The sequence below is a fragment of the Marmota monax genome, unplaced genomic scaffold (assembly GCF_021218885.2).
Source record: "Marmota monax isolate L192 unplaced genomic scaffold, Marmota_monax_Labrador192_F-V1.1 WCK01_AAM20220418_F8-fsc00188, whole genome shotgun sequence".
Classification (NCBI taxonomy): Eukaryota; Metazoa; Chordata; class Mammalia; order Rodentia; family Sciuridae; genus Marmota; species Marmota monax.
The window spans coordinates 3354405-3367206 of record NW_026692655.1 but is presented as its reverse complement, the minus strand read 5'-3'; the positions used below and the strand labels follow the sequence as shown (position 1 = coordinate 3367206).

The window sequence follows — 12802 nt, the reverse complement described above, 5'->3', positions numbered from 1 at the left end:
TAAAGGATTATTACAATGTAATATCAGATTTACAGCAGATACCAGATAATACATGAAAGCATTTATGTTTTTATCTTAAAAATAAGCTATTGAGCACATTGGGTCATAAGAATATCTAGATAGATATAGATAAGTTAGGCAGCCGTCTACAAACACGTTCTGGGGAAATCCACGTTCTCTGCCCAAATCCACCTCCACTGGGCTTCTATCTCCCAAAATATACTGTCTGAATCCCGTGAGAACTCAAGGGGAACTCAGGCAGCAAGATACGCCCTATTCCCAGCAGGAATAATCTTAAACCTTAAACCTGGAACCTAAACCGGAATGCCCTAATCCGCCTTGGTCCTTGAGCAAGGTCACCTACATTCAATGTCACTGCAACATGGGGTACGCTGGCAAGGAAATTGTCATACCTACTTGGCTGATGGCTCCCAGCATCTCCCCCCTTCTGATTAATTAAACAACAAGCAATGTGGCTTAAGGACCATGCCTGGTAGGTTGTCCAATTCAACATATTGTTCTTACCCGTCATCAGAAAACTGACCTTTAGGCGTCAGCCTCCTGTCTTAGGTTGATACCACTGCAATTGAATCATACCCGTCACTGACTACCGGTCCAGCATACAGCCATACTTGTGGATAGGTCTATGCACCAGTGGCGGGGTGAGGTTCTTTGCCTCACCTCTGTTGGCCCCCAAATTTGGCCTTGGTTCCAGTGGGGGAGTGAGGTTAATGTGGCTTAAGGACCGTGCCTGGTAGGTTGTCCAATTCAACATATGGTTCTTACCCGTCATCGGAAAACTGACCTTTAGGCGTCAGCCTCCTGTCTTAGGTTGATACCACTGCAATTGGATCATACCCGTCACTGACTACCGGTCCAGCATATAGCCATTGGCCCCCAAATTTTAGACCATCACTAGTAGAAGGGAGGAGGATACAGAAATGCCACGACACCAAGCCAGTTGACGGCTCCTTGGGAAAAATTGCATCACTGGTGACACCATCAGCAAAGATATGCCAGCACTACCACAATTAACATGGGGTGCGCTGGCAAGGAAATAAAAATTGCATCACTGGTTAATCACTGTCGCAGATGTAAGAATGGCCAAGCTGGAGCTCTGGATATCAGCTGTTATGGATTTGAGTCAAATCATCTTCTTTTCGATCCGTAGAAATTGTTTTAGTTAATCTCTCTGGAATCCAAATCGGCTGCTGTTCTCCCTGTGGAAAAACACAAACAGATCCCCGACTCCAGACAATCACTGGGTCAGGACCTTTCCACTGTCCTGTTAGAATATCTTTCCAAAGTACCTTAGGCTTATGTACATTTTTTGGATACATGTGTCTTTCCGCAGCACTAAGTCCTGATGAATCCAAATTTAAAAAGTTTAGAGTAAAAAGGGTTATTTTAAGTTTATCTTTGGGGGATATATACCCCTTTCCAATTCCCTCTTTTTTGCTTTAATAAGTATATGTCTGTATCTAATAGTTGTCTTAGCTTCTTGCATTTTCTATCTGAAATACCTTTACTTGACATTTTCAACCATTTTCTATCTTATTTCTATCTTCTAGTTTTTTTTCTAAGGTTTGTATATTTACCCTTAGTTGCTTTTTTTTTCCTCTTTGTTTTCTTGTTTCCCATTTTGTGGGTTTAAAATTTTTGTCTTCCTACATCTTTTTTATCTTTCTACATCTTCTTTATCTTTTTTCTTTTTAACTTTCTATACTTCTGTCTTTAAAGTTTTTCACTTTAAATTTTTAATCTTCTTTATCTAAATATCTTTTATCCTATTATCTTCCGATTTTTTTTAAAGTAATGCCTTTAAGATTAAGCTTCTTTCCTCCATCATGAAGGCATTTTAACCACCTTTAATTTAACCTTTTAAAGCCTTTTAATTATCATCTATACTGTACTTTTAAATGTACTTTTTCACCACCTACAACTTCACTCTTTTAAATGAGGCTTAGATTTTGTTTAAATCGCTTCAATGTTAGTTTACATGGCTGCCCTTCAACCAAAGGCTTTTTTTTTTAAACTCCATTGAGAAGCTTTGTCTCAATCTGCCATGTACAAATACCTTTTTCTTCCTTCTTCCTTTCTCAAGCTTTTAAAGTGAGTCTAGTTTCCTCAAAATCTTTTAAAATGGCATTTTACAACTTTTTACTTTACCACACAGAGATTATCTCATCTAGAAACATTTCTTTTTCCTTTAACCTTTTATATTAAAATATATTTCCACATCTTGAATCTTTTTCTATCTCTTTTTTAACCATTAACCCTTTTTATAAATTCACATTTTGAAACAACTCTTATAAAATTTCTAATTTAGACAAATTACTCCACTTTAATAAGATGAAAGACTTTCATGTTTTTTATGATACTATAATACTATAATTGAAACCCAACTGAAAATTTTTCTACTCTTTGTATATAAATTACACCTGATAGAATCTGAACTCTTAGTAACCTTGTTTCAGCAAAGACACAGACCAAAGCAATATTAAACCTTTTTCCATTTACCAATTTATGAAAACACACATAATGTTTAAATATATTACCTTATGGAACTTAATAAGTAAAGAGTACTTGATCTTATATTTAGTGGTTGATATTTTAACACTTTAGCTTTGTAAATTAATCAGATGTCTGTAAAAACGAAGATCTTAGACAAATGTAGTAAACAGAACTAGCCATCTCTTTCTTGTTGAAGAAAAATCCTTCTACAGGATACCATGATGGTCCCATTGATATACTTAATAACTCATCTTTAAAAAGCCATGGGCTACATTTTTGTATTGTATCAACATATGCCCAAATTGTTCTTGGTCTCACTGTGGTGCCTTCTTCCTCTAACAATTTCTCTTGCTCGGAGGCGAATAACTTCAAACCTTGAGTCAACCATTTTCCCCAGTTTGCCTGAGAAAGTTCTAGGAACAGGCAACTTGAAATAAAAACAAAATAAATCAAAATGATAACACATTGTTTTTTGAATTGGTCACCCATTCTTTCGCTCTTCCTCAGGGGCGAGCAATTTCACTTACCTCCAAGCTTCAGAAGTTCCCCGTACGCGCCGCCAAATGCCACAGCCTGGCTGAGCACACAATCACGAGCCACCACACAGCTTGTAGATTCAAACAGCAACTCTTTATTCCCAAACTCACACCAGCCGTCTACAAACACGTTCTGGGGAAATCCACGTTCTCTGCCCAAATCCACCTCCACTGGGCTTCTATCTCCCAAAATATACTGTCTGAATCCCGTGAGAACTCAAGGGGAACTCAGGCAGCAAGATACGCCCTATTCCCAGCAGGAATAATCTTAAACCTTAAACCTGGAACCTAAACCGGGAATGCCCTAATCCGCCTTGGTCCTTGAGCAAGGTCACCTGCATTCAATGTCACTGCAACATGGGGTACGCTGGCAAGGAAATTGTCATACCTACTTGGCTAAGGGCTCCCAGCATGGCTCTATGTACTGAAGCAGGGATTTGATAAAACTGGAAGCAACATATCATTGAACTTTGTCTTATTTTTCAAAATTTCCAAGTAAATGGGAATCAGATGCCTCAACCTATTCTTGAGCTTTATCTCCCTCCAACCATGGAGGACTATGTAGGAGTGAGGGACCTACATAGGAAGAAAAGGACATGAATGTCTCTTTAACTATCACGTGCAAAGAAAAGCATGGTGTTCATGTCCTCTGAGTCAAAGTGACAGTAAAACATTGGCTATTCGTGACTATGGAACAAGTCACTCTGCATGTCTAAGTCTGTCTGTCCAGGGATGAAGATGAAGACGACGAAGTAGGGAAGTCTGGGCTGAATTGGAAAATTCTAGCGTTTATGTTCAGTGGCCTAATATAATCTTTACGATGCTTTATTTTTGTTTACTCTTAGTTGTCACTAGGTCACCCAATTTTCATCCTAATCAGCTCCTAAGTTCTTTATGCACCCTGTAAGGTAGTTTGGGAAGAAAAGATTTTTTTTTTAAGTTTTCAAAAATAAGAGTTGTTTTTTTTTTTTCTTTTCCCCCCAAACCTGGGGATTAAAGACAGCTCTGAGCAGTCTCCTTTCTCCTTTTTTTTTTTTTATGGCCTCTAATAAACCTCTGTCTCTTTGGCTGAACCTCCTTCTTTGAAAGAGAGATGAGAATCATGAATGCCCCTAAAATGATGTAAAGTGGTGCCCCGAGGGAAAGAGATAAGAAGAGTCTTCAAGCCTAAAGACGAAGCCATTGCAGAGAAGAGACCTCTTCTCCAGGGGCTGATCAGGACCCAGAACAGGGTCAGACCAGAAATGGACAGGGGTTGAGGGACTGAACCTGGAGGCCAGGGCTGTGAGGAGTGGCTCCTGTGGGTGGAGCTTCCAGCCACCTGCTTTTTGACTCTGCACTCTCTTGTTTCCCCCACTCCATTCAAGCTCTTCTCCTTTCCAGTAGTTTCATCAGCTTCTAGAACCGCAATACTAGAAGGTCCTCAGCCATCAGGCCATCCAAACTGCTCAAGCAGCAAATACGTAGGAAAACACAGTGCCTAGCCTTTCGTGAGCATTTGCTGTGTAAACGAAGGAAGCATTTATGAAAAATCTTCTCCCAGCAGCTTTGCCTCCTTCCCTCAAATGTCAAACACTGTCACAAGAGTAAACTGATAAGTAGAAGTAAAAGTCAGGTAAAGAAAAGGCAATACAAATAGCCAATAAATGTGTAAGGAAATGCTCAACTTTATAGAAACAATGACATGATTTTTAAATTTTTTTTATATTTCATTTTTTGATACCAAGAATTGAACCCAGGTGTGCTTAACACCACTGAGCACATCCCCAGGCTTAAAATTTTTTTTTAATTTATTTTGAGACAGGGTCTTGCCAAATTGCTTAGGGTCTCACTAAGTTGCTGAGGCTGGTTTTGAACTAGCAATCCTCCTGCCTTAGCCTCCCAAGCCACTGCGATTACAGGTGTGCACCATTGTGCCCAGCTCAAAATGATTTTTTAAAACCAATCAGATTGGTAAAATTTTTAAAAAGTCAAAGATAGAAGAGGTTTAATAATATGAGGTGGGGCTGGGGGTGTGGCTGAAGCGGTAATGCACTCTCCTGGCATGCACGGGGTGCTGGGTTCGATACTCAGCACCACATAAAAAAATAATAATAATAAAATAAAATAAAGATGTTGTGCCCACCAAAAACTAAAAAATAAATATTAAAAAAATTCTCTCTCTCTCTCTCTCTCTCTCTCTCTCTCTCTCTCTCTCGCTCTTTAAAAAAAATAATATGAGGTGTTGGAAGGGTATGGGACAGCAGCCCTTTCATATGCAATAGGGAATATAAATTTGTATGGCCACTTTGGAGAAAAATGTAGCAGTAACATTTTTCAATCATTCTTTCAGAAACTCAAGTTCTAAAGGTTGAGTTGATCATATTCTTGGAGACCCATCGTCCTGGGTCCGTGTATGGCTCCTGCCTCCTTGTTTATTCCTCCCTGTGCCCTGATTTATTTGCACCAGTGGATTTCAACTGGGGAGAATGTTTTTTCTCCAGGGGACATTTGGCACCATCTGGGGACTTTTATGTTTGTCACAACTTCTAATGGCATATAGTGGGTATAGGGAACAGATGCTGCTAAACATTCCACAATGCCCAGGACATAGTTCCACAGTAAAAAAAAAAAAAATATATATATATATATATATATATATATATATATATATATATATATATATAAAACACAGCCTGAAACGTCACTAGTGCTGAGATCAACAAATTGTGGTGATTGACACCACTCCTTTCCCTGCCATAGGCAACAATTCTGATGTGTTTAGTGTATTCTTTCTTGTGTTACTATAAAGGTGTGAATTGTTGCTTTGCTGTATAGCTTAATTGATGAAAATGGCATCATGTTAGACTCTGCATTCACAAAGGTTCATCACTTTTTACAGATCTCTTTGACAAGTTGGTGGGAACTGGCAATTCTTACAGCAAAATAAGACGAAAAGCAAATCAATCAGACAACAAATGCCTTTACATATCACATTTGCCTGCAATTCTGGGACATTCAGAAGTCATGGCTCAGGTTCCCAGAACAAGCTTATAAGAACACAAGGCCGGGTGTTGAACAGAGTTTCCTTCCAATCTAGAAATTTCTCTATCTTTACTAATTTAAGGAACTAACTCTATTTCTCTAAGGGGGCTGATGGCATATCAGATTCCTTCCTGTTTCTCATAGTCTCCCTTACCTGGTCACTTCTGTCATCTGGATGGTGATGTCCACTGTGTGGACACCTGTTGCTTTGAACATTCTCCCCATCGGTTCCACCTTCTTCTGGTGCAGAACCCCATTTTTGCTTTCAGGTGGCATTATTTTATCTGCAGGGGGGTCTTGGTGGCACTGCCAGTCATAGCTCTGACTTTCCTTACCCATGGATGAGTGCATGTGATTGGATTTCCTCTCCATAAAATTTGCAGTTGTGCATTGAGCCCCCAAAAAGGTAACAGACGGTAGAAATTTATTCCAGAGGCAGAGTCACTTAACTTCTGACCTCAATCTCAGGCTCTGCCTGATTCTAACTTTTACAAGGTCTGCCTTTTTAGGTTTTTCCTTTGACTCTGTGGTACACCTCTAGATCCCTTTATTTTAGTTTAGGTTCAGAATTATGGTCTACTGCTTGCCATCAAAGAACCTACCTGATGAGCTTCTCTTAGGTTTGGCTTAATTCCAGAAACATTTATATTTGTTAGTTAGCTTTTTGTTGCTAGGACCCAAATACCTGACATAAATGGTTTAAAGGAGGAAAGATTTGTTTTGGCTCATAGTTACAGAGGTTTCAATGGTCAGGGGGCTCCCTTGCTTTGGGACCGAGGTAGGCAGAACATCATGGTGGAGGGGTCATTCCTCAGACCAGATAGAGGGAAAGGAGAAAAGCACCTCAGTCCAGTGCTTCGGCACCTGGGGACATGTGAAGGTTTTAATGATATGAAGACAGAACTGTAGGAAGGGTGAGAAAGATATCACCCAAGTAGGGGAGCTTGACAGACTGGTACAGCCTGCAAACGGAGAAGAGGATCAGGAAATGTCCATCCAGATACAACAGCCTCTGAGGTATCCACAAGAGACAGCGGGAAGAGCTCTCCTGATACAGCCTGAGGCAGAAATTTGAAAATCATCAAAACTCCTTTAAATGACCCCCTAATCACATACAGCAAGCATTAAGAGACTAGAGTAGAAAAAAATCTATACATCTCTAGGCAATGGGGCCTCACTCAAAGAGTCACTCTGTGGAGGGTATGACGGTACCAAGACCCACCGGGAAAAAGATGGTCTTGTGGTTTCCATCTCCACTCCACCAGGGACGTCTATTCAATAAGAGGTAGTGGGCAAAACCACCTGTACTTTAAAAACAGGTCTCTCATTCTTGTAAGTGAATTTGCATGAGGTCAGAGAGTGTGTGGTGTGCATGTTGGAAAAATTACTGGATCCAGTTTCAGGAGAATCCGAACTCAGCCTCTACATTTAAATATGTAGATCACTTTGCTTTCCTGGATTTCACTGGCCTCATCTGTAAAATGGGAGTATGCTCTGTATCTGCTGGAAGGTAGGGGCTACATCTGATGGTCTCTGAAATTCTGTGTTTGTGAAATACTAACCACATAGGACTATTTTTTCCTCAAGAATAGAAAAAAAAAATAATCCTGCCTTTTAGTGGAGATAAGGCAGAAGAAATATTAGTGATTGTGTGGCTCTAAATGCTTAAAAGGCCTTTAATGGCATCTCACTGCCTACAGGAAGGAGCTCCCAGCTGGAGCCTGGGGGTCCAAGCCCATCATATTTCAGGTCCTGTAGCTCTAATTTTCTCATCTCTAATTGTCTGGTCTCAATTTTGAGCATATACATTATCCTTTCCACTGTCTCCACCTCCATTTTTTTCAATGTTGTAACAAACCAGACAATCAGAACCGTTTCCTGAGCAGGTACTACATCTTCACCGTCAGCACCTCTGCACATACTCTTCCCTCAGGCAGCAGTGCCCTTTCCCTCCACTTATTATCTGCCATATTCCCGATCATGGGTTGGGTCTCAGAGCCTTCTGTGATGCCTCCTGGTTCCCTGGGCCAGCCCTAGTGCTCACCCATGTTAATAGAGCCTCTCAGGTGCAGAAGGAGTTGGTTGGGTGTGCATCAGCCCTTCTGTGAGCCTAGGAATGCAGCCAAGTCCTAATAGGATTCCTGGCACCAGCTATTGTCCTTACCTGATAGATGGATAGTGATAAGGAAGAAATGAGGTCATGCCTGCATGGGAAAACACTCAGTGACTACTTGCTATTCTTCTTTCTTCTTACTAATGATGGGTGTGAATCACTCAGAAAATGAAATGCAAGTACATTGTATCTTTCTAAAATCTGTTATTGCTTATCCATTACATCATGAACATGGGTTTATAGTCTTTAGTCACTAATTTATAGTAGTTAAAAAATCAACTATGGGTCTCATGCACAAGAAAAGGTATATTTATTTGGATTTTTTTAAGAAAGAAGGATGATTTGTATGGAATTGCATTTTCAGGGCAAGATAATTCATCAAAATTTAGTGAGCTATTTCTAGGGCATTGTGCTAGGTTCCTTGATTGGATTTATATCAGTCATTGAACTTCAACCCTGTGAATCTTATAAAGAATATTATTCTAATTCTGAGCTTTTGATAGGTAAAGAAAGATTCCCAAGGTCAAGCCAGGTGTGGTGATGCACACCTGTAATCTCAGCCACTCTGGGGAATGAGCCTTGATGATCACAAGTTTGAGGCCAGCATAGATAACTTAGTGAGGCCCCGTCTCAAAAAAAAAAAAAAAAAAAAAAAAGCAAAAGAAATATTCCCAAGGTCAAAGATCATGCGCATACACTCTTACACATTTCGTGAAGGTTCAGCTAGACCGCCCCTCCATTCAGTGGCACTCTCTGTTACCCACACCATCCCTGTCAATGACATGAATGATGTGAAAGAAGCAGGAGTATTTCTTGGACCCTAAGCACCTTGTAGAGCAGTTTGAGTCCACATGGATGTCCTTGTGGGCCAGGTGAAATGAGTTACCAGCCAATCACATTAATAGAGTTTATAAAGCTCCTGTGTTAATACAGGAATGTTCAGAAATCAAATAATTCAATGATGAGAGCCACAGCCTTATCTGTGGATTAATCCATTTTCTAGGTTTGAAAGAACTACTCTTCTTTCTGGGTGCTAACTGTAGTCAGGTGGGGTGTGGCCAGAGGAGGTAGATCACTAGGGACATGCCCTGGAGGGGTTTATCTTCTCTGTGGCCCCTTCCCCTGTCACTCTTGATTGCTAGCTGCCAAGAGCTGAGCCTTTTTCCTCTGCCACACCCTTCCACCATGATGCTCTGCCTCCTGTTGGGCTCAGAGAAATGGAGACCGCTGACCCTGGACTGAACCTCTGCAAACACAATCTCAAAATGAACTTTTCCTTCTCTAAATTGTTCTGGTCATGTATTTTGCTCAAGTAGCCATATGTTAGATTGAGGAACGAACACATGACCCTAGTTGGGGGGTTTTAGCATTCATCCCAAGGGCTTTAACAAACTTTTTTGGAAAAGGGAATTTCTCTACACTTGGTGGAATGAGAGAAAGGCCCATGAATTAGGAGGTGCTAGAAGTCACTCTACCACTATATGAACTGGAAGAGCCTACATAAATAAAAACAGAGAAGATAAGAGATGGAGAAGGACTGAGTCCTGATGATGGCAGGGTACAGCCATGATCAAAGCTACATATATCTCCCTTTTCTTTTTATTTTAAAACTTAGGCCAGTTTTAATTGGTTGAGTGACTTGTCCATGAAAGATACCCAATCAATATATCAGTCAAAATTGGAAACACATTTCAAAATCATTTATTCTGCCAGGCATGGTGGCGCACACCTGTCATCCCAGCGACTTTGGGGGCAGAGGCAGGAGGATGGCAAGTTTAAAGCTAGACTGAGCAACTAGAGCGAGGCCCTGAGCAACTTAGTGAGATCCCATCTCAAAATTTAAAAAAAAAAATTGAAAGGCTGGGGATGGGGTTCAGTGGTTGAGTACACCTTGGCTCAATTCCCAGTACCAAAAAAAAAAAAATCATTCAGTCGAATCTCTTTTTTTTTGATAGGCAGGGAAACTGAGATATAGAGAGGAGAAATATCTTGCCCAGAATACAAGACAAATAATGGCCACATTGGGTAAAAGTCTAGGCCTCTTGATTTATCTAATCCACTTCCTTCCTTGGTGTGGTCCTGGCCTACCCCTCCATGCTGAGGACTTGATCCTCATGGGTGGCCTTGCTACTCTCCTCGGATAAGGGATGAACCAGCCTTACCTGAATATCATCCTAGAGCCCAGTGACTGAAGAATTTTTGGCTCTGAGGCCCAGGCTCACTCACCAGCTGTTACAGAAGCTGAGAATAATGCTCACCTGGGTGGTGGCCTCAAACTAGCGATAGTCCAGGGCCCCCAGGCTTATGCATAGGGTGATGATATGAATACAACCTCTGCAGGATGAGTGGAATCTGAGCACAGGGCCATGTCTTGTTTTCCAAAATCAAAACCTGCAAAAAAAAAGGGGGGGGGGCAAAATTTCAGTGTCTTCTCTTTAGTAATGAATCAATTTACCCAATGTTTGCTACTGTAAATTCATACGTCTCAGATATCAAAAATCTAGAGAGAAAAAGACCACCCTCCTCCCCATCCCCATCCCCGCCAAAAAACCTACAAGACATTATTCTAGCTTTAAATTCAGTAAGCATAAGGAACTATTGGATTATAACATCGGTTACTAATAGCCTAACCATCCACACCTGAAAATCTTCTGGCACACTTAGGAAAGGTTTTTCCTCTGAACAGCCTTTTAGCCTATGGTTAATGATAATTGTCTTTATTATTGTTATACAGAAAATTGTAATTGGAAGGCCGCCTTTGCAGGAGTTGTACTTCTGCGCTCTTTCCACCAGGGGGAGCGCCATTCTGATTTTAGGTGGAAGGTGACCTTCAATGCTCATGCTGGTGCGTGGGCTGCAGTGTAATTTTGGATTCCTTTTGCTTGTGGGTGGAGAGGAGAGTATGTTATATGCCAGAATATGCCACAGCTCCTGACTGAAGGATACCAAAAGCAGTAGACATTGTTCTGGCACCAGGACTGAAGAAATCCCAGTTTCTTTATTTGTGTCGTAAGTTAGTTGTCTAGAAAAATCTCTATATTTTCGTCCTTAATTCCAGTCTCAGCTGCCTGTAATCTGTGATTCCATGTTCCCCAGAACTAATTTGGGAGTATCAGCTCCAAACCACACACTGTTGCCAAAGGAAAACTAAAAGGAAACTGTTTAAAAAAAAGGAAGATCAGCAGGAGAATCAGAGACAGCAAATGCACTATCTGCCAGCCAGAGGGTGAGAGTTTAAGCCCTGGCTTTGGAATTCCACATCCTTATGGGCTTAGACTGGCCTTACCACCTCTAGCCCTTGCTTCAGTTATCTGTGCACCAATGGCAGTGCCACTCCAATCTGGGGATAAAATCATAATCTTTCTCTTTATTTAGCTTTTTATTTTGAAATGTCTCAGACTTACAGAAAAGTTGCAAAAATAGTATATTCTTAGAACATATTCGCCTTATACTGATAAATTTCCATATAACCTTTACATTTATTTTTAATGTATGTGCATGTATGTGTTGTGTGTGTATATATATATATATATATATATATATATATATATATATATCTCCATATGTGTGTGTTTCTAAGCCATGTGTGTGTGAGAATAATTCTGATTTGTTTTAAAGACTGAGTTCTTTTTGTAATTCTATGCAAAGGGTTAAATGAATAAAAAAAATTTGAAAACCATATGTAAACTCCCTTTTGAGGCTGAATTTTTAGTAATTTTATCATGCTAGATTTAAAACGTAGCACCAAAATAGGCAGGTTAAGGGCATTCCAATTTTTAGAATTGATTTTTCATATGAAAACCTAGTGCTGATGTACACTGAGATTTCAGCAGGGATTGTCATATGAGCTTTTGGGCTCTCCCATTTTACTGATGGACAAACTGAGGCCCACCCAAAAGATTTGCTCAATATTCTACAGCTTTCTATCAGATATCTTTCTCTAGTACATTAGAATTTTCTTCAATACACTTGGTGAGGGCTGGGGATGCAAAATAATAATGATAATAACTTACTTTGTATCCAGCATTGTGCTGACCATGTAACCTACCTTATTGGGTCTGTATAGCATCCTTGCCTTAAAGTCTTAGAATATCCATTTTACAGATGAGGAAACCAAGGCTCAGAGATTTTTAGATAGATTGTCCAAGGTCATACAACTTGAAAGGATGGAAAAAATAGTTAGCCAAGCCACATCTGTTGGGTTCCAGCTCCCTCAGTCTGCATGGGTGGGGGCGGATGCACTCATTCCTTCTCATTTTAGTATGTTTGGGGCAAAGACGGGGGTCTTGAAGAACAGGAGATAGATCTAATTTGCCACCCTGAGCAGGGGTCTGGGGAAAATGGTAATGGTTTCCATGAAACTGGACTTGAGAAAACAGACAGCAAACAGAAACAACCAGCAGTGATCCCTGAAAGGCTCAGCTTTCTACTGTCTTCACTGTTTGACAAACAAACTTTTTTTTTTAAGAGAGGTGGCAGGAAACCCCCAGAGAAGAACTGAAAGTGAGTAGGGCTGAGTTCTAAGCTGATATTATCATGCAAGCATCTGGACCTTACTTTCTCCATGTGTAAAATATGATGGGGAGGCTGAGCGCAGGCCACACACCTGTAATCC

At 40.4% G+C, this 12802-nt stretch overlaps 1 protein-coding gene across 1 annotated transcript in view; it reads right to left on the bottom strand.

The window, feature by feature from the left end:
- Nucleotides 1-6413, bottom strand: part of LOC124093864 (ankyrin repeat domain-containing protein 20B) — a 55965-nt gene extending 49552 nt beyond the window's left edge. The window contains exon 1 of the mRNA XM_046446405.2: nt 6229-6413. Within this exon, the coding sequence (XP_046302361.2) occupies nt 6229-6413 (185 nt within the window). The remainder of the gene's footprint in view (nt 1-6228) is intronic.
- Between the last annotated feature and the right edge of the window lie 6389 nt (nt 6414-12802).